Source organism: Bufo bufo, chromosome 1, assembly GCF_905171765.1.
Source record: "Bufo bufo chromosome 1, aBufBuf1.1, whole genome shotgun sequence".
NCBI lineage: Eukaryota > Metazoa > Chordata > Amphibia > Anura > Bufonidae > Bufo > Bufo bufo.
The window spans coordinates 715,932,794-715,956,349 of NC_053389.1; the positions used below are offsets into that span (position 1 = coordinate 715,932,794).

The window sequence follows — 23,556 nt, forward strand, 5'->3', positions numbered from 1 at the left end:
CTTGGTTGAACCATCTGCTGTATTCTAACCTGCTTCTAAAGCAGAAGAGCGACACTATATGGGCAATATTATATGGACACTCCCTCCTAGTTATTGAGTTTGAGTGTTTCAGTCAAACCCATTGCATTACCACCACCACAGAGGGGATGGTAACTTCCAGTTGTTTATACAAGTCTATTTATAAATTTTTAGGAGGCATAATAGAGGATTGGCCCAGTGCAGAGTTCCAAGGAAAAATGTTCAGGCATTACACGGGGAATACAATTATTAACTAATACAGACATGTCAGGAGAGAAGAAAGGTCCTCTTAATAGATTCATACTATTATCACACAAATATAATATACTAACTCCCTACTGATCAACCTGAATACCATTTGTTCATGCCGGAAAGGACCTTTGTTTAGGCCGGAAAGGAAAATACTGTTTTAAACAAATGGTGTTTCAGTTGTGTGGCTGCATATGGGGGGAGGGGGTAGCTTTTGAGTGATCTTTCTTAGGCTAAAACTGAGCTTGGTCTTGTTTTAGAGCTGACAATCTAAGCAGGGCTAGTGGCCATACAGCTTCAAATGCAGACCTGATTTCTAAAGGTAAATGTTTTATGACAGATAGCATTGTGATCCTGGTCTTGTTTTAAAGCTTAGATTGGCAGCTTTAAAAAAAGATTGCAGCTCTAGCTCAATTGTAGCATGATATATTAAAGTTTAACATAGCCCTCCTCCCTTCAGCTTCATGTGGAAAAGGAAAGGTGTAACAGCGGCTGCTGTGCGCCACTGTCCTCCTGCTTACCGCCGCGGTCCCAGGCGCCGTGTTCAGCGGTGATCTGCTCCCAGTGTTTCCTTTCAGCCCTGGCCACAGCATGCTTTCGCTGCTTGTTTCCGGCAGCATTTCCTTAGGGCCGGCTTGCGTCACTTACTGTGCGTTATGGGTTGGATCATGTGACCTCACTGACCAATCCTGCACATATATAAGTGGCTCAGCCCACTTCCCAGATGCCTCAGTGTCAAGGTCCTTGTGTCCTGTTAAGGTTCCTGATATCTGCTCCTGTGTTCCTGACTCGTGCTTGTATTCCTGGACTCTGCTACCTGTTAGATCCCTGCCTGCTTGCCTTGACTCTCCTGCTGCCGACCCAGATTGCCTGACCTGTAGCTGTGCCACCTGCCCAGACCTGTTGCCTGTTTGACTTCGCCTCTGCCTCATCCTTCAGCCCTGCACTTTTGCTCCTGGTTACGACTCAGCCTGCTGACAGCACCTGTACCTCTGGTACCTCGCTCAGGTACCTCCTGGTTCACCTGGGCCTGCCGCCTTTTGTGCCAATCCTCCTCAAGAGGTAGCGATCTGGTGTTCCCCTCGGGAAAGTCTATCTCCACCATCAGGGGTACTGTGAAGATCAAGGGGTTCACTTAGACGACGCCCTTAGAGGAGGTAGGACACATGGCAAAAGGGAGGCCATTCTGGGACATGCTGACAGGCTGCAGGAAGAACACAGAACTTGATCATCTACCTGTATAACTATACATGCCCCCAGGGGAAGGGTAACATAGACTTCTGTGCATGTTATCAATACCCCTTTCCTTTCCATCAACCAGAGAGAATACTTGATCCCTGCTAATCAAATATGGGGGGGTCTTTTTCCCCCCAGAAACAAGTGAGAAGATGGGCACTTACTAATCGCCCCTCTTCGTCTAATTAGTTAATTTATTGACACCACAACTCAGACATTTACCAACGTCCAGATCACAGTGCCAGCGAAAACACTCTCTCTCACGGTCACCATAAACAGTAATTTTCATTTAGTCATTTAGTTTAACAAACCACAAACCAGGATAAGCTGATCTCCTACGTAGGGCTACAAACCTTAGGGGCAACATTAAAATCTTCTACACAAGAGCTCATTCAAAAACACCAGTTCATGTATGAGGCCGATGCAGCATCTTTGGCTGCATTTTATTTGAAAAATTATAGCATAGTTTTTTAAAAAACAAGAATGCTGCAAACCTCAAAGAATGAACAACCATCCCAATGCCACTTCCTGTAATGATACCCCCTTTTTACCCATGTAAACTTGGCCTGTATTTTTTACTGGGAATGGCGGCAACTAAGCTTGAGCCAATCGACCTTCGGATCATAGATCCAAAGTCAATGTGTTCAAATACCTGTTTCCATACAACATTAAAATGTATGTACTCTATGGAGGCACGAGACTTCAGTGAATTACTACTGTATTCCTATCTGCGTATTTAAAACAATTTAAAATAGGAATGGTGGGCTTTTGGTACCGAGGTACCAGCCAGTACCAAAGCCCACTTCAGATACCTACTTTAAATAGTTTTTAAATATGCAGATAGGAATACAGTAGTAACTCACTGAAGTATTGCGCCACTTCGGGCAACACGAAGTTAGGCTCAATGGAGCCAATACATTTTAATGCTGTAAGTAAACAGCATTAAAATCTAATTATTTAAACGAATCGACTTCGGATCTATGATACGTAGGACAATTCACTCAAGCCTAGCGGCAACCCTAGGTACACTGCATCAATAACAAGCTGTATTATAAACTCAATACATTATTTATGGGTTACAGAAAACACAGTAAAAAAAATACCGAATTGTGTTTTCTCTTCATCTAACCTTCCCAAAACAGAATAAAATGAAATAAAAAGGTAATCCAGAGAATGAAGGGCACAGGTCAGTTTTGCTGCAAAGGGAATGCCGTAGAGACAAATCGAATAAAACTTTGCAGGAATTGCGGGTTTTTTTCAATTCCACCAAATTATGCCCTATTAAATGGTGGCATTAGGCAGGGCAACTTGTCCTGCAACAAACAAGCCCTTATATGCATATGTAAATGGAAAATAAAAAGTTATGGCTCCAGGAAGACAGGGAAGAAAAATGAAAACTCAAAAACTATAAAACTATACACATTTTGTATCGCTGTAATCACATTGACCCAGAGAACAAAGTTATCATGTTATTTATACCACACAATGAACAATTTAAAAATAAATACCAAATACATTGTTGAAAATGTTTTTTTAATCTCCCTCAACCCAAAAAAATGTTAAAAAGTTATTTAATAAAACAAAACAAATTAATGACGCACTAAGGCTACTTTCACACTTGCGTTCAGAGCAGATCCGTCTGGTGTCTGCACAGACGGATCCGCTCCTATAATGCAGACGTTTGGATCCGTTCAGAACGGATCCGTCTGCTTTATAGTTTAGAAAAAATTCTAAGTGTGAAAGTAGTTCAGACGGATCCGTCCAGACTTTACATTGAAAGTCAATGGGGGACGGATCCGTTTGAAAATTGAGCCATATTGTGTCAACTTCAAACGGATCCGTTCGGGTGTCCGTCTGCTGAGCGGAGCGGAGGCTGAACGCTGCCAGACTGATGCATTCTGAGCGGATCCACATCCACTCAGAATGCATTGGGGCAGTACAGATGCGTTCGGGGCCGCTTGTGAGCCCCTTCAAACGGAGCTCACAAGCGGAGCCCCGAACGCTAGTGTGAAAGTAGCCTAAGACTAATAAAGGTATAAAAAATATCTATATATGCCAGCACATCAACCTCTCTGATGCCCACAGACAAAAACAATACTAGCCATAAATTGTGAGAAAAGGTAGGGTACTCAGGGCATAGATTGGAATTATTTATTGTAAAGACCAAATGGATCTAATACACATTTAGCAAAAACAATTAGTATAAACCCTTACTTACATCACTAAAACAGTTAAAATGCACTTCAGACACCTGAGTTTACATGCTGGCTTTGGTGGCCACACCCCGTACACTATTGAGGCCATTGATTGGCTGCATGATGATGTGTTTACAGAATGTCACTGCTGCAGCCTGGAAGATGACATCATTGCTGCAAGAATGAAGCATAGCCTATGTCAAACTGTGCAGGGACCCCCTCCTCCCCACTGGTAACACCCATCTGTACCTTTACTGTAGCTGACAATTCATTTATAACTTCTAGTAGAAATAACAAAGGAATGACACAACATAGAGCCATAAGAATAGATGTTCCAGAATTGTTATTACATGGGGAATGTAAGAAGTTACTAAAACAGACTGCACAGCCAGAATTATAACATTTGTCTGTAAAAGTGAAAAGATAAAACTTTCAAATAGATAAAACATTTCAAAAATTTTAAACAAGAGATTCAAACCTGTGATTCTGGTTGGTTGAGTTTTCCATAACATGTCATGACAACAAGTTATCTTTCTCTTAGTGTCTAATTCACTTACTTTTGTTGTTTTATTAAAGGGGTTCTCCGGGAATTAAGAAAATGAAAACACGCAAATATTACTTTATTATAAATATATTCCCAAATACCTTTTATTAGTTAGAATGGCTTGTTTTCCCTGGGGAGCAATCATTAGGAGAAATAAAATGGCCGCTGTCCTATTAGTACACACAAAACCTGTACTAATCACACAAGAGGACAAGTTACTTCACAACACTGAGCTAAAGAGCTGCCTCATCCTCCTCTCTGCTCTGCTTGTCAGGGATAATGATCCTGAATACAGTTTAATATAATATTTAGCTGAATCTTTGTGGGAATGCAGCTCATCAGAAGACATGAAGTACAGAGAGGACACAGGGGACAGACTGTGGTAATAGAGACTACATACAAGAGCTGCTGCTCATAAGCCACATCTGCTCATGAACTCAATTCCAACATAGATTCAGCTAAAGATCTTATCAGCCGTATTCAGCATCATAATAGAGAGTAGGATTAGGCAGCTCTTTCACTCAGTGTTGTGAAGTATCTTGTCCTGCTGTGTGATTAGGACAGGTTTTGTGTGAACTAATAGGATGGCGGCCATTTTATTTCTCCTAATGATTGCTCCCCAGACAAAATGAGCCATTATAACTAATGTAAGGTATTTGGGAATAAATTTAAAATGAACTAATATTTAAGTATTTTAATTTTCTTAATTCCCAAAGAACCCCTTTAATGTACTCTTACACCTTCATGCATTTTGCGCTGTCATTCTAGTCAAAGAAAGATTCTGGTGTTAAATATAACCTAAATCACAGATGAAAACCAGTGGCTTGCTTTACTGTACTTCTTAATATATATTAATTATTTAAAGTACCTAATGGTTTTAAGCCTTAAGGCAAAACAATATCTGTTGAGAAAATGTAATTTAATTACTGTAAAGAAACAGAACAAAAATTGCAACATATAATTATAATTAAAGGCAAAATGCATTATTATTTTCCATAGCGTGAACGGCAAATTGTGCAAATTAACTGCAAATTGTATAAATTAACCATCATTAAAAAGAGGCTGTCTGATTTAATAGAAAAAAAAAACATTTCCATATAACATATTATACAGTGTATGGAATATATGTAATAGAATTCTTAGTTAATAAAATAATTTTCCACTCACAAAACCCTCATCTAGCAGCCGGAGTGTAAAGAGCATCACTCACTCTGAAGCGCTTGGCCTGTATATCCCATGATTTCAATTGGAGCCATGTAATGCTTCATTTCGACAGCAGTGGCACTACATGGAAATTCAACATTTAACCCCTGGTGGGGTCTTTAAACATGACGCCCACTCGCACCATTAAAATATAAAAATATTTCCCCAATACGGCAATTGGCGTAAAGAAAAAGTTTCAAACTGGCCTATTCACCATTTTTCCATTGCTTCTCTTACCCAAAAAATTAAATAAAATGTGATCAAAAAAACATACACACTCCAAAATGGTATAAAAAAAACCATAAAAACTACAGACCATTCCGCCAAAAAATTAGCCCCCCACACAGTTCAGTAGACATAATTATGCAAAACTTATGGGGGTCAGAATGTGGCAATTAAAAAAAAATAATAATTTAAAGTTTTAATTACAAACCGGATTCCAAAAAAAGTTGGGACACTAAACAAACTGTGAATAAAAACTGAATGCAATGATGTGGAGATGGCAAATGTCAATATTTTATTTGTAATAGAACGTAGATGACAGATCAAACGTTTAATCCGAGTAAATGTATCATTTTAAAGGAAAAATACGTTGATTCAAAATTTCACGGTGTCAACAAATCCCAAAAAAGTTGGGACAAGTAGCAATAAGAGGCTGTAAAAAGTAAATTTGAGCATAACGAAGACCTGGAAGACCAATTAACACTAATTAGGTCAATTGGCAACATGATTGGGTATAAAAAGAGCTTCTCAGAGTGGCAGTGTCTCTCAGAAGCCAAGATGGGTAGAGGATCACCAATTCCCACAATGTTGCGCAGAAAGATAGTGGAGCAATATCAGAAAGGTGTTACCCAGTGAAAAATTGAAAAGACTTTGCATCTATCATCATCAACTGTGCATAACATCATCCGAAGATTCAGAGAATCTGGAACAATCTCTGTGTGTAAGGGTCAAGGCCGTAAAACCATACTGGATGCCCGTGATCTCCGGGCCCTTAAACGACACTGCACCACAAACAGGAATGCTACTGTAAAGGAAATCACAGAATGGGCTCAGGAATACTTCCAGAAACCATTGTCAGTGAACACAATCCACCGTGCCATCCGCAGTTGCCAGCTGAAACTCTACTGTGCAAAGAAGAAGCCATTTCTAAGCAAGATCCCCAAGCTCAGGCGTTTTCACTCGGCCAGGGATCATTTAAAATGGAGTGTGGCAAAATGGAAGACTGTTCTGTGGTCAGACGAGTCACAATTCGAAATTCTTTTTGGAAATCTGGGACGCCATGTCATCCGGACCAAAGAGGACAAGGACAACCCAAGTTGTTATCAACGCTCAGTTCAGAAGCCTGCATCTCTGATGGTATGGGGTTGCATGAGTGTGTGTGGCATGGGCAGCTTGCATGTCTGGAAAGGCACCATCAATGCAGAAAAATATATTCAGGTTCTAGAACAACATATGCTCCCATCCAGACGTCATCTCTTTCAGGGAAGACCCTGCATTTTTCAACAAGATAATGCCAGACCACATTCTGCATCAATCACAACATCATGGCTGCGTAGGAGAAGGATCCGGGTACTGAAATGGCCAGTCTGCAGTCCAGATCTTTCACCTATAGAGAACATTTGGCGCATCATAAAGAGGAAGGTGCAACAAAGAAGGCCCAAGACGATTGAACAGTTAGAGGCCTGTATTAGACAAGAATGGGAGAGCATTCCTATTTCTAAACTTGAGAAACTGGTCTCCTCGGTCCCCAGACGTCTGTTGAGTGTTGTAAGAAGAAGGGGAGATGCCACACAGTGGTGAAAATGGCCTTTTCCCAACTTTTTTGGGATTTGTTGACACCATGAAATTCTGATTCAACATATTTTTCCCTTAAAATGGTACATTTTCTCAGTTTAAACTTTTGTTCCGTGATTTATGTTCTATTCTGAATAAAATATTAGAAGTTGGCACCTCCACATCATTGCATTCAGTTTTTATTCACGATTTGTATAGTGTCCCAACTTTTTTGGAATCCGGTTTGTAATTTTTTCACTATTTAGACATATAATATGTGGTATCGTTGTAATCATACTGACCCAGAGAATGAAGGGCACAGTTCAGTTTTGCTGCAAAGAGAACAAAGGAACAAAACCCATAAAACTGTGAAGGAATTGCGTTTTTCTCGAATTCCACCACAGTATGCCATATTAAATGGTGGCATTAGAAAGTGCAACTTGTCTTGCAACAAACAAGCCTCATATGCATATGTGAATGGTAAAATAAAAAGTTATGGCTCCAGGAAGACAGGAAAGAAAAATTAGAACGCAAAAACCTCTGGTATCCTAAGGGTTAAAGGGGTATTCCAGCAGATAAGAAATGCTCCATGACCTGCAAATCGTTAAAAGAAAAATTAACCAGCAGATTACAGAAGATTGCTGAAGCTCTCAACAATGAGACACCCAGTGATCACTTAATCATCAGAGGATTATTATTTTTTTTTATCAAATGAGATTGTCCAAATTAGAAACTTCCTTACAAAATATCATTTTCTTTCTTACTCTAAGGGCTCTTTCACACTTGCGTTGTTGTGTTCCGGCATAGAGTTCCGTCGTCGGGGCTCTATGCCGGAAGAATCCTGATCAGGATTATCCCCATGCATTCTGAATGGAGAGAAATCCGTTCAGGATGCATCAGGATGCCTTCAGTTCCGGACCGGAACGTTTTTTGGCCGGAGAAAATACCGCAGCATGCTGCGCTTTTTGCTCCGGTCAAAAATCCTGAACACTTGCCGCAAGGCCCGATCCGGAATTAATGCCCATTGAAAGGCATTAATCCGGATCCGGCCTTAAGCTAAACGTCGTTTCGGCGCATTACCGGATCCGACGTTCAGCTTTTTCTGAATGGTTACTATGACTGCCAGGACGCTAAAGTTCTGTTTGCCATGGTAAGTGTAGCGGGGAGCGGGGGAGCAGTATACTTACCGTCCGTGCGGCTCCCGGGGCGCTTCAGAGTGACGTCAGGGCGCCCCACGCGCATGGATGACGTGTCGCATGGATCACGTCATCCATGCGCATGGGGCGCTCTGACGTCATTCTGGAGCGCCCCGGGAGCCGCACACGCACTGTAAGTATACTGCTCCCCCGCTCCCCACTACTACTATGGCAACCAGGACTTTAATAGCGTCCTGGGTGCCATAGTAACACTGAACGCATTTTGAAGACGGATCCGTCTTCAAATGCTTTCAGTTCATTTGCGGTGTTACGGATCCGGCGGGCACCTCCGGCAAAACAACGGATCCGGACAACGCAAGTGTGAAAGAGGCCTAACCCAGCTTTGTTATGTTTATTGAGATCTTATACAAGTCTGTCTTCCAGGTTCCTAGCAAAATGTTATTTTGAAATACATTTTATTTTAAATGGTAACATAATTTATAAGGATGAAAAAGCCTACAATGTTGGAGGTAGAAGCTAAATTTTTGCATCTTAAAGGGAATGTTTAATCACAAAATAACATCTAAAAATCAAGTTCGAATGTTAAACATTTTATTTTATTTTTTTCAATTTTCCATCTATATATTTTAAAAGCAATCCTAAAATCCTACAGTTTGCTCACTGGCCATTGAGCCTAATGTTGTGACTTGTTTTGTATAGATCACTTCTAAGCAGGGCTGGTGCAAGGATTTTCGCCACCCGAGGCAAAAGCTAATTTTGCCGCCCCACCTTGACTCCGCCCATTGACCACGCCCTTTGACCCGACCCTTTTTTGTCGGCCTCCTATTTAACCACCTCAGCCCCCCTAGCTTAAACATCCTTAATGACCAGGCCACTTTTTACACTTCTGCACTACACTACTTTCAGCATTTATTGCTCGGTCATGCAACTTACCACCCAAATGAATTTTACCTCCTTTTCTTCTCACTAATAGAGCTTTCATTTGGTGGTATTTCATTGCTGCTGACATTTTTACTTTTTTTGTTATTAATCGAAATTTAACGATTTTTTTGCAGAAAAATGACATTTTTCACTTTCAGTTGTAAAATTTTGCAAAAAAAACGACATCCATATATAAATTTTTCTCTAAATTTATTGTTCTACATGTCTTGATCTATACTAACTTGTGACAAAAAATAAAAACTTCCATGAACTCACTATGCCCATCATGAAATACCTGGGGGTGTCTTCTTTCCAAAATGGGGTCACTTGTGGGGTAGTTATACTGCCCTGGCATTTTAGGGGCCCGAATGCGTGAGAAGTAGTTTGAAATCAAAATCTGTAAAGAAATGGCGGGTAAAATCCGAAAGGTGCTCTTTGGAATGTGGGCCCCTTTGCCCACCTAGGCTGCAAAAAAGTTTCACACATCTGGTATTGCCGTACTCAGGAGAAGTTGGGAAATGTGTTTTGGGGTGTCATTTTACATATACCCATGCTGGGTGAGATAAATATCTCGGTCAAATGCCAACTTTGTATAAAAAAATGGGAAAAGTTGTCTTTTGCCAAGATATTTCTCTCACCCAGCATGGGTATATGTAAAAAAGACACCCCAAAACACATTGCCCAACTTATCCTGAGTATGGTGATACCAGATGTGTGACACATTTTTGCAGCCTAGGTGGGCAAAGGGGCCCACATTCCAAAGAGCACCTTTCGGATTTCACCGGCCATTTTTTACAGATTTTGATTTCAAACCACTTCTCACGCATTCAGGTCCCTAAAATGCCAGGGCAGTATAACTACCCCACAAGTGACCCCATTTTGGAAAGAAGACACCCCAAGGTATTTCGTGATGGGCATAGTGAGTTCATGGAAGTTTTTATTTTTTGTCACAAGTTAGTGGAATATGAGACTTTGTAAGAAAAGAAAAAAAAAATCATCATTTTCCGCTAACTTGTGACAAAAAATAAAAAATTCTAGGAACTCGCCATGCCCCTCACGGAATATTTTGGGGTGTCTTCTTTCCAAAATGGGGTCACTTGTGGGGTAGTTATACTGCCCTGGCATTTTAGGGGCCCGAATGCGTGAGAAGTAGTTTGAAATCAAAATCTGTAAAGAAATGGCGGGTAAAATCCGAAAGGTGCTCTTTGGAATGTGGGCCCCTTTGCCCACCTAGGCTGCAAAAAAGTTTCACACATCTGGTATTGCCGTACTCAGGAGAAGTTGGGAAATGTGTTTTGGGGTGTCATTTTACATATACCCATGCTGGGTGAGATAAATATCTCGGTCAAATGCCAACTTTGTATAAAAAAATGGGAAAAGTTGTCTTTTGCCAAGATATTTCTCTCACCCAGCATGGGTATATGTAAAAAAGACACCCCAAAACACATTGCCCAACTTATCCTGAGTATGGTGATACCAGATGTGTGACACATTTTTGCAGCCTAGGTGGGCAAAGGGGCCCACATTCCAAAGAGCACCTTTCGGATTTCACCGGCCATTTTTTACAGATTTTGATTTCAAACCACTTCTCACGCATTCGGGTCCCTAAAATGCCAGGGCAGTATAACTACCCCACAAGTGACCCCATTTTGGAAAGAAGACACCCCAAGGTATTTCGTGATGGGCATAGTGAGTTCATGGAAGTTTTTATTTTTTGTCACAAGTTAGTGGAATATGAGACTTTGTAAGAAAAGAAAAAAAAAATCATCATTTTCCGCTAACTTGTGACAAAAAATAAAAAATTCTAGGAACTCGCCATGCCCCTCACGGAATATTTTGGGGTGTCTTCTTTCCAAAATGGGGTCACTTGTGGGGTAGTTATACTGCCCTGGCATTCTAGAGGCCCTAATGTGTGGTAAGTAGGTAAATGACCTGTGAAATCCTAAAGGTGCTCTTTGGAATGTGGGCCCCTTTGCCCACCTAGGCTGCAAAAAAGTGTCACACATGTGGTATCGCCGTATTCAGGAGAAGTTGGGCAATGTGTTTTGTGGTGTCTTTTTACATATACTCATGCTGGGTGAGAGAAATATCTCGGCAAAAGACAACTTTTCCCATTTTTTATACAAAGTTGGCATTTGACCAAGATATTTATCTCACCCAGCATGGGTATATGTAAAATGACACCCCAAAACACATTGCCCAACTTCTCCTGAGTATGGCGATACCAGATGTGTGACACTTTTTTGCAGCCTAGATGCGCAAAGGGGCCCACATTCCTTTTATGAGGGCATTTTTAGACATTTGGATTCCAGACTTCTTCTCACGCTTTAGGGCCCCTAAAATGCCAGGGCAGTATAAATACCCCACATGTGACCCCATTTTGGAAATAAGACACCCCAAGGTATTCAATGAGGGGCATGGCGAGTTCATCAAAATTTATTTTTTTGGGCACAAGTTAGCGGAAATTGATTTTTTTTTTTTCTCACAAAGTCTCCCTTTCCGCTAACTTGGGACAAAAATTTCAATCTTTCATGGACTCAATATGCCCCTCACGGAATACCTTGGGGTGTCTTCTTTCCGAAATGGGGTCACATGTGGGGTATTTATACTGCCCTGGCATTCTAGGGGCCCTAAAGCGTGATAAGAAGTCTGGAATATAAATGTCTAAAATATTTTACGCATTTGGATTCCGTGAGGGGTATGGTGAGTTCATGTGAGATTTTATTTTTTGACACAAGTTAGTGGAATATGAGACTTAATATTTCCGCTAAACTTGGGCCAAAAAAATGTCTGAATGGAGCCTTACAGGGGGGTGATCAATGACAGGGGGGTGATCAATGACAGGGGGGTGATCAGGGAGTCTATATGGGGAGATCACCCCCCTGTCATTGATCACCCCCCTATAAGGCTCCATTCAGATGTCCGTATGTGTTTTGCGGATCCGATCCATGTATCCGTGGATCCGTAAAAAACATACGGACATCTAAATGCAGCCTTACAGGGGGGTGATCAATGACAGGGGGGTGATCAATGACAGGGGGGTGATCAGGGAGTCTCTATGGGGTGATCACCCCCCTGTCATTGATCACCCCCGTATAAGGCTCCATTCAGATGTCCGTATGTGTTTTGCGGATCCGATCCATGTATCCGTGGATCCGTGAAAAACATACGGACATCTGAATGCAGTCTTACAGGGGGGTGATCAATGACAGGGGGGTGATCAATGACAGGGGGGTGATCAGGGAGTCTATATGGGGTGATCACCCCCCTGTCATTGATCACCCCCCTATAAGGCTCCATTCAGATGTCCGTATGTGTTTTGCGGATCCGATCCATGTATCCGTGGATCCGTAAAAAACATACGGACATCTGAATGCAGCCTTACAGGGGGGTGATCAATGACAGGGGGGTGATCAATGAAAGGGGGGTGATCAATGACAGGGGGGTGATCAGGGAGTCTATATGGGGTGATCACCCCCCTGTCATTGATCACCCCCCTATAAGGCTCCATTCAAATGTCCGTATGTGTTTTGCGGATCCGATCCATGTATCCGTGGATCCGTAAAAAACATACGGACATCTAAATGCAGCCTTACAGGGGGGTGATCAATGACAGGGGGGTGATCAGGGAGTCTCTATGGGGTGATCACCCCCCTGTCATTGATCACCCCCGTATAAGACTCCATTCAGATGTCCGTATGTGTTTTGCGGATCCGATCCATGTATCCGTGGATCCGTAAAAAACATACGGACATCTGAATGCAGTCTTACAGGGGGGTGATCAATGACAGGGGGGTGATCAATGACAGGGGGGTGATCAGGGAGTCTATATGGGGTGATCACCCCCCTGTCATTGATCACCCCCCTATAAGGCTCCATTCAGATGTCCGTATGTGTTTTGCGGATCCGATCCATGTATCCGTGGATCCGTAAAAAACATACAGACATCTGAATGCAGCCTTACAGGGGGGTGATCAATGACAGGGGGGTGATCAATGAAAGAGGGGTGATCAATGACAGGGGGGTGATCAATGACAGGGGGGTGATCAGGGAGTCTATATGGGGTGATCACCCCCCTGTCATTGATCACCCCCCTATAAGGCTCCATTCAGATGTCCGTATGTGTTTTGCGGATCCGATCCATGTATCCGTGGATCCGTAAAAAATATACGGACATCTGAATGCAGCCTTACAGTGGGGTGATCAATGACAGGGGGGTGATCAATGACAGGGGGGTAATCAGGGAGTCTATATGGGGTGATCACCCCCTGTCATTGATCACCCCCCTGTAAGACTCCATTCAGACGTCCGTATGTGTTTTGCGGATCCGATCCATGTATCAGTGGATCCGTAAAAATCATACGGACGTCTGAATGGAGCCTTACAGGGGGGTGATCAATGACAGGGGGGTGTTTAATGACAGGGGGGTGATCAGGGAGTCTATATGGGGTGATCAGGGGTTAATAAGGGGTTAATAAGTGACAGGGGGGGTGTAGTGTAGTGTGGTGCTTGGTGCTACTTATTACTGAGCTACCTGTGTCCTCTGGTGGTCGATCCAAACAAAAGGGACCACCAGAGGACCAGGTAGCAGGTATATTAGACGCTGTTATCAAAACAGCGTCTAATATACCTGTTAGGGGTTAAAAAAATCGCATCTCCAGCCTGCCAGCGAACGATCGCCGCTGGCAGGCTGGAGATCCACTCGCTTACCTTCCGATCCTGTGAACGCGCGCGCCTGTGTGCGCGCGTTCACAGGAAATCTTGCGTCTCGCGAGATGATGCATATATGCGTGACTGTGCGCAGGGCTGCCGCCTCCGGAACGCGATCCTGCGTTAGGCGGTCCGGAGGCGGTTAATGATTGTTGCATGCAACATTTTACTTGACCAGCTAATTTTAGATATTCTACAGCAGTCCTGTTATAATCCCCCCTCCCCCCAATCAGCCTTTCGACCAAATAATAAAAATGGTAAAATAGAACATTTAATTAAAACATTTTAATTTAAACATTTTCTCATATGCAAAACATAAAATAGCAGCATTGCACATATACAGCAGCACGTACCTCTCACATCCAGGGCCTCCAGGTGACGTCTCGTCCAATGTAGATCTTCTCTGTCATCATCTTCTCCATTCGGTCCGGACACTTCTCTCAGCTGCCTCGTCTCTGCAGAGTGTGACACACAGACATCTTAGTGTCCTCACTTTTCTATCATCATAGCCCAAATTGGAGTCCCCACAATGTTATCCTGCTGCTCGCTGTGCCCCCGCCCCAATACCACAAATACTATCCTGAAGAAATAATAGTGCCCCATAGTAATAGTGCTCCTCATAGTCCCACCAATAGTAATTCCCTTCTAGAATGCCCTCATTAGTAATACTGCCCCTTACACTGCCCCACATTAAGTAATATGCCCCCCACACTGCCTCACATTCATTTGCCCCCCACACTGCCCCACATTATGTTGTTTGCCCCCCACTGCCCTCCATTATGTAATTTTCCCCTGACTAAGAAATTTTGCCCCCACACTAAGAAATTTTGCCCCCACACTAAGTAATTTTGCCCCCACACTAAGTAATTTTGCCCCCACACTAAGTAATTTTGCCCCCACACTGCCCTCCATTATGTAATTTGCCCCACTAAGTAATTTTGCTGCCACACAAGTTAATTTTGCTCCCAGACTGTCCTCCATTATGTAGTCCCCCCCCCCCCCCCCCGTACTTGTGTCGCTGATCCTGTACAGTCTGTACTTGCCGGCTGCGTTAGCATGAATTCTGTTAAGTTCAGTGTCTTTTGCGTGCAATCCGTCCTGCGGCGCGTGATCCCGCGAGACCCACCTGAACTCATGCCCGAGCAGCTGGCAAGTACAGGATCAGATCAGCGACACAAGTACAAGGGGGCGGGTGCTGGTGGTGTTGAGAACTTGGGTCCGGCGGGTGACACCCCATCAGACTGGTGTCACCTGGTGCGGCCGCACCCACCTCGCAACGCCACTGGTTGCCAGACTCCAGAGCGACGGCGCCTCCAGCAAGAGTGCGCTCTACGCAGTGGCCTACTCTGCTTATGGGCGGCACCGGCCTTGTTTCTAAGCAGTCATCTCATTTTCTGCACAGATGGGATTACATGAAACAATCAAACCTATGTACCATATAGATCACACAGGATCCATCATACACAATAGGAGATGGTTATAGTCTATCTATTCCTCCTCCCTCTGCATGGGTCACTAAACTTGTCCATTATGTATATGACCCATGGTGGCTGCTGTAAAGCATATCTCTAAATGCTTTTAAAACAGCTCAGGCAAGATGGCTGCCCCCATAATCCTGTTCAGGAAATATAATTAAATAAAAATCTTCGATCTGAAAAAACAGATTCGAAAAAGATGTGTCACTATGTGATTTTAATTTGTAGTAAAAATTATAAGTGACACATTCCCATTAAGGAAAAAATTCCATATCTACTCCAAATGCGGAAGAATAAATCAGAATAAGTCTCTGGATCAACAGCCTTCCTCCAGAAATAAGTAACTATAACTTGGAATATTGTTATATTCAATATTAAGTATAAAGTATAGTAGGTCTCGTCCAGGAAGAAAGAAAACTCTGTCTCCAGCGTCGGATTGGCCGCCAATAAGTGATTAATTAGATTAATTATTTTTTCCTGGAGGAGAGATACTTTACGTTGCATACCTTTTTCCCAGGGAGCAGTGTCTCACCTTTAAGACTCCCTATACCAATTTAGCAATCTCTACAAGGACAAACCTTGTCACCATGATACACTCAAGAAAGGTATGTTGGCCCCTATTGAACTTTAGTAAGCTCTCTATCATTTTGTCTCTATCATTTTGTCAAATGATTTGTTGCTTTTCATGTTTGAAAAGCATACCCGAGTTTTCAAAAAAAAAGTTTGCATAATTGCTGTGCTTCTTTGTACAATCATAGTTATAAAGGAATAAGTATTTTTCAGCCATATTATTCCCTGTTTCAGCTGCACAGCTAGATGCATTTCTCTCACAAGCAGTGGGTGTCTCCCTTCTGTGAAATATGCCAGCACTGTACTGCTGTGATATCCTTTCCCTTACTTCACACTATGTTTTCAGCTCCGGAGCTGACAGAACAGATATGGAGGGGGAAATCATACTTACAGAAAGGCAGGAGGCTCCTAAGAATTCAGAAGCAGTGTAGAAGCAGCTCTTTTACCAGGATCTCAGCTGGCTCTGACACTCTCCCACTTCCTCTCTGCCATCTTTTGAGTCTCTGTTGTCGGGGACCGATCTCCTGACAACAGGTAGTGGACTGCAAATTAGATGGAAGTGAAACCCCTAGAGGCCACAACTTTACACCTTTCTTTCAGGTGGATGCAAGCATACTTTTTAAATGAATTGATGTAGAAATATGCTAGTTACACTACAAAATTGTGTCAAAGTACAGTGACACAGTGACACTTTAATGAAAATTACAGATTTTGTATTCACCATCATCTATTGTTATCTCCTTAGCTTTTCCTCTTCCGTCTGAGGACTGTTCCTGGAGCCAATTTTACACAGTGTGCCACACATGGAAGCTTTGCCCAACGCTGGCAGGAAACACTGTATAACATGTTCACGTTTTGCACCCTATTTATTACACCATTGGGCGTCATGATTGTTTGTTACACTCGCATCCTTTGGGAAATTGGCAAGCAGATGAAGCACAAGAAAGGTGAGACATCTTTATTACCGTTACTTAAGGACAGATACCTCCCTTTCACTATCCTTTCTTTACTGAAATGCCTTTTAGTTGAACTTACTGGGTCCTATACATAATTTATAGTCCAGGCTAACCTTTCTACTTATATAAACATTATTATAATCAACAAAAATGAGTATAACACTTTAAAGGGAATGATTAATCAGAAATGACCTATTGTTTAAATCATTTGTTTTCTTTTTTTTTTACCCTAAAATAATGCAATTTTTACACTGACCAGTAGGCTTAAAATATGTCATATACTTCCTGTTCTTTGAGAGACCACCTGGGCCATAGACAGAATGGACAGTGGGGGGGACCTCATTGACTTCAATGGGACATTTTTCTTGGCATGTTCTATGACCTGTGCAGAGGTCAGGAGGTACTAGATAAGCTGTGGTGGGTCCTGTGTTATCCAGCACCAGATGTAAACACTACCGGGACCAGAACATGGAGACACAGGAGGCAGCGCTGGGGGCTGAAGCGGTGTGGAGTAGGTAAGTATGAATCATATCTTTAGATAGGCAAGCTGTGGGCACTTGGGAAAAACTCATTATTCCCAAAGAAACCATTTAAGTTATACACACAATGGGGCAGATTTACTACTGAAAATGCAGAGTTCTGGCTCAAATTTGGCTTTAATCTTAGACACTTTTTAGTGCCCGGCTTGGCAACCAGGCTTGGTTTACCAGGAAAGGGATGTGACTTGGAGCATAGGTTATTTTGCCCACTGGGTGCCAATATTGGACCTGGATTTTGGCACACAATTCTGGCACAAAGTAAGCCTACTAATAGGTGATGTAAACCATTAGCCACTGTGGCGTATCTTTAGACTGTCTAGTCTAAGTTTAAAGGGGTTGTCCCAACTCATACACTGGGGGCATGTCGCTAGAATATGCCGCCAATGTCTGGTATGTGCGCCTCTCTCCAAAACGGAGCCTGCAAAGAGAAGGAGAGTGGTTCGGCGCATGCGTTTCTGCCCTCCATTCATTTCTATGGGACTGCCAAAAATAGCTGAGCACTGGCTTGGTTATTTCCGTCAGCCCCATAGAAGTGAACGGAAGTGTGGCCTCGCTTGCGCAGTGCCCTTCCCATTCATTTCTATTGGACTTCTGAAAATAGGCAAATGAATGAAGGGCAGCCGCATATGCGCAGTCTGCTGTCCTTCTCTTTGCAGGGTCCGTTTTAGAGATAGGTGCAGGCCCCACCTCTGGGACACCTCTAGCGATATGCCTCCAATGTATGAGATGAACCAACCCATTTAAGTCTTAAGGCCTCATAAATCTGCCCCACAGTGTTTTATAAAAGTTTTATTGGAGCAACGCAAAAAAATTAGATGTCAATATTCCGGAAAGTGAACATGAAAATCCTCTCCTATTATCCCACACATGCCAGGGTGGCCATGTTGGCGTCCAATGCTTGTGTATTACCTGTTTCCCCACACTGGCTTGATACAATTTAAAGCTACTAATTGCCTTTTTGACAGCTCTTTAATGTCATGCTCAGAGGGGGTGCTTGCGAACCTCATTTATATTATAGTAAATGACAAGGTAGATAATGGCTTGTTATGAAGAGGTTTTTCTCTAGAACTCTCGATGCATATAAATAAGTTTCCGATGCCTAGAATAAACCAAGTCAAGGCTTATGTGCAGTGGACGATAACATTTTTCTGTCCAGGCCACCGAGGGTTAAGGGAAAGACATGCCTAAGTAATCCTAAACAAGCCATTTCTTTGACACTTCTTTCTCAATTCAGGGCCACAGCTTTTAGTTGTCAATAAATGATGAGAGTGATTCCACTGGGCAGTGATATACGGTATGAGAGGAGGAAAGTCAGACAGTATTATTACATGGCTACTGGATTCGTCCAGAACTTATACTGTTTTGCTCAGTAAATATTTGAGCTATAGGTTTACTTTAGCTGAATTTTCACCCTTTGGGTGATTATTATTAGAAACTTTACTGTCCTAAGGGACAGACCACCACTATTAGACCAGACATAAAGGGGTTGTGCAATGGTACAATATTGATGCCCTATACTCAGGATAGATTATCAATATTAGATCGGCGGGGGTCCGACTCTTGGCAACCCCTGCGATCAGCTGTTTGAAGCTGTAGCGGCACTCACTGCGAGCACTGCTTCCACTTCAAAATTTCTTGTGTATCGTCTCGCTTGTAGTGGAATGGGCAGTCAATGATGCCTCTACAAGCGAGACAATGCATAGGTCAGCAGCGATCACATGAGCGCCACTACCTTTTCAAACAGCTGATTGGTGTGGGTGCAGAGTCTGACCCCCACTGATCTGATATTGATGGCCTGCCCTGAGGATACGTCATCATTATCGTAACAGTCCTTTTAATGGGAATCCGTTTTGCATAGTAACATAGTCTATAAGGCTGAAAAAAGACATCTGTCCATCCAGTTCGGCCTGTTATCCTGCAAGTTGATTCAGAGGAAGGCAAAAAAAATAAAACCTGGGAGGTAGAAGCCAATTTTCCTCACTTCAGGGGAAAAAATCCTTCCCTAACTCCAATCAGGCAATCAGAATAACTCCCTGGATCAACAACCCCTCTCTAGTAGCTATAGCTTGTAATATTATTACACTCCAGAAATACATCCAGGCCCCTCTTGAATTCCTTTATTGTACTCACCATCACCACCTCCTCAGGCAGAGAGTTCCATAGTCTCACTGCTCTTACCGTAAAGAATCCTCTTCTATGTTTGTGTACAAACCTTCTTTCCTCCAGACGCAGAGGATGTCCCCTCGTCACAGTCACAGTCCTGGGGATAAATAGATGATGGGAGAGATCTCTGTACTGACCCCTGATATATTTATACATAGTTATTATATCTCCCCTGAGTCGTCTTTTTTCTAAAGTGAATAACCCTTATTTTGATAATCTATCACGGTACTGTAGTCCGCCCATTCCAGTTATTACTTTAGTTGCCCTCCTCTGAACCCTCTCCAGCTCTGCCATGTCTGCCTTGTTCACAGGAGCCCAGAACTGTACACAGTACTCCATGTGTGGTCTGACTAGTGATTTGTAAAGTAGAAAGACTATGTTCTCATCATGGGCATCTATGCCCCTTTTGATGCAACCCATTATCTTATTGGCCTTGGCAGCAGATGCTGACACTGGTTTCTACAGCTTAGTTTGTTGTCCACTAAAATTCCTAGTTTTTCCATGTCAGTGTTACCCAGTGTTTTACCATTTAGTATGTACGGGTGACTTGCATTATTCCTTCCCATGTGCATAACCTTACATTTGTCAGTGTTAAAACTCATCTGCCACTTCTCTGCCCAAGCCTCCAATTTAGTCAGATCCATCTGTAGTAGTATACTGTCCACTAGCGGAAAAACATTTTGCAGAAAAATATTCAGAATAGCTTTTATTTTATTTATTTAAATCTCTAATCATTCAGGACTTAAATGTCCAGGGGGCAGTCAATCATTGACTAAGACCACCTTTTAAGTCTTGAATAGTTAGGTTCATGGGACTGGTCATAAGTAAAAATGTAAGTTATAGTAAAGGCATAAAAAGAAAAGGGAGTCCTAATGCATAATTGTGTTTTTGGGTTCATTCCATGATTATCACTAACTGCTCAAAAAGTCAACCATCTGTTTTACAGTGCAATAGCCATGACATGAATCTAAAGCACAGATTTACCTGGGTTGAACTGTAGTTGAGTCTACTCCTTCATATTAGGAAATTACATCTACAGCATCTACCATATAAGAATCCATTTATGAGAGGGGCTCCATGAATAAAAGAAGTTGTAGAAAAATGAAATCCTCTACACTATCTTTCTTTGCTAATTTGTGTCTACTGCTCCATAAGCATGTGTATTCTCAGCAGCTTCACTCAGGGCTAGCCTAAGGGGTAAAGAACCTGTGTTGTCTCACAGGGTTCATCAGCCATCCCTGCTAAAGGGGACGGCATGGTTGGCCTATGAACCATGTGTTGTGACACCATAACTCTTAATATTACCTGTATAGCTGCTTTTATAATTCTTTTCTTCAATTACTTTATGCAGGAAGTTGTTATTTAGTCAATGTGCGTTGCTATTATTCTACTGGATGGCGCCATTTATATTGTGTCACAGTGTAGAGTATGCAATTTTTGCAATGTATGATGGTGGCAGGAATGTATATCGTTAATTAGAATAGAAGTGTATAGAAGTTGTGACAACTCAGGGTCATTTAGCTCTCCAGGATCACCGTCTTATCAGTTTAGACGGTTGGCGCTGTTCAAGAAGCCACTCCAACACTGCAGACTTAGGTGCAAACTGGCCACAAGTAGCTTTATTGTCACTTTTACAGCAGTCAAAAACATAAACACAAATCCTAGGCCATCTGGTCACTAACTACACAGTATTTTTTCTCTCTATTGGTATCTGGTTCTACCACTCAGCTCCCGAAAAAACCACTCAGTGCTTACCCAACAAGGGATCCGAGGGTCTTGGCTCCCACAGGTCTTGGCGCAGCCTGATCCTTCCCCAGACTGGGAGCCCTGATTGAGTAGCTCAGCTCACATTTACCTCAGCTGGCTGCTATTACCTTCATTACTAGCCTGGCAGGTACACACAGAGGGGAAACACTATTTCCCAAGTCTGTCTTATTCTCACCCAGCTTCCTCTGGGTGAGATACACCATTTCAATGGCCCTCATATGGCCCTCTGGCAGCTGAACTGCTACAAAGTGTTAATTCATTAACATATGGCACTGTTATTTGGGCACCATACTGGGCAGCAATTATAATTCTGCATAAAATCAATTGTAGATGCCAACACGGGAAGATACAACGCAAGACTTGCCCTTGTTTCACTGCTGTATTATTAGAAACATAGAAGACTAACAGCAGAAACATACCCCCATCTAGTGTGCCTTTATATTATTACTTATCTTAGGACAGAAGTGTATATCTCATGCATATATAAATTCACTTACTGTAGATTTCCCATCCAGTTTTGATGAAAGTTTCTTCCAAGCCTCTACTATTCTCAGAGTAATAATATTTTGTGACATTGTTTTTGATCCCCCTACCCTCCCTAAATTTAGATTGCTCTTGTGTTGAGTTTTTTTTAATTAAAACATTTCCCTCCTGAACCTTTATGTCTTTAACATATTTAAAGGTTTCGGTCATGTCTCCCCTTTCTCTTCTTTCCTCAAGGCTATACATATTAAGTTCTATAAGTCTCTACTGAACTTTTATGCTTCAGACCCTCCACTATTTTTGTGGCTCACTTTTGCACCCATTACATGTTATCTATATGTTCTTGTAGATGATGTCACCAGAACTGGACACAGTATTCCAGATGAGGTCCCACTAACGCTCTATACAGTGGGATCAAAATCTCTTTCTTCCTACTAGTTATACCTCTAACTATACAGCCAGGCATCCGACTTGCTTTCCCAGCCACTTTCTTATTTTGAAGCTGTCGGATATCAGGACTCCTAGATCCTTCTCTTCTGAAGTCCTGGCTAACACAGAACTGCCAAAATAATAATTGGATAGAAGGTTCCTTCTCCTCAAGTGCATAATTTTACATTTGGACACATTGAACTGCAGTTTCCGTTGTTTGGAGTAGACCATTTATCCAGAGAAACTAAATCTTTTTCCATGTTACTAATGCCTCTAGTAATATCTTATTATTATCTATATTATTGGCTCAATCTCTCTTATAAAGGGGTCAATTTCCAGAATTATAGACAGTAATTCCTTAATAAAGATATACAGTCAGGTCCATAAATATTGGGACATCGACACAATTCTAACATTTTTGGCTCTATACACCACCACAATGGATTTGTAAAGATGTGCTTTAACTGCAGACTGTCAGCTTAAATTTGAGGGTATTTACATCCAAATCAGGTGAACGGTGTAGGAATTACAACAGTTTGCATATGTGCCTCCCACTTGTTAAGGAACCAAAAGTAATGGGACAGAATAATAATCATAAATCAAACTTTCACTTTTTAATACTTGGTTGCAAATACTTTGCAGTCAATTACAGCCTGAAGTCTGGAACGCATAGACATCACCAGACGCTGGGTTTCATCCCTGGTGATGCTCTGCCAGGCCTACTGCAACTGTCTTCAGTTCCATGCTTGTTCTTAGGGCATTTTCCCTTCAGTTTTGTCTTCAGCAAGTGAAATGCAGGCTCAATCGGATTCAGGTCAGGTGATTGACTTGGCCATTGCATAACATTCCACTTCTTTCCCTTTAAAAAACTCTTTGGTTGGTTTTTGCAGTATGCTTTGGGTCTTTGTCCATCGGCACTGTGAAGCGAAGCCATCCAATGAGTTCTGAAGCATTTTTCTGAATATGAGCAGATAATATTGCCCGAAACACTTCAGAATTCATCCTGCTGCTTTTGTCAATAAATCATGCCCACGCCATGACACTACCACCACCATGCTTCACTGATGAGGTGGTATGCTTAGGATCATGAGCAGTTCCTTTCCTTCTCCATACTCTTCTCTTCTCTTCACTCTGGTACAAGTTGATCTTGGTCTCATCTGTCCAT

At 42.2% G+C, this 23,556-nt stretch overlaps 1 protein-coding gene across 1 annotated transcript in view; it reads left to right on the plus strand.

Annotated features, from left to right (window-relative positions):
- LOC120987177 (gonadotropin-releasing hormone II receptor-like) overlaps positions 1-23,556 on the plus strand; it is a 59,079-nt gene that overhangs the window by 32,436 nt on the left and 3,087 nt on the right. Inside the window, exon 2 of the mRNA XM_040415784.1 lies at positions 16,800-17,001. Coding sequence (XP_040271718.1) covers positions 16,800-17,001 — 202 coding nt within the window. The remainder of the gene's footprint in view (positions 1-16,799; positions 17,002-23,556) is intronic.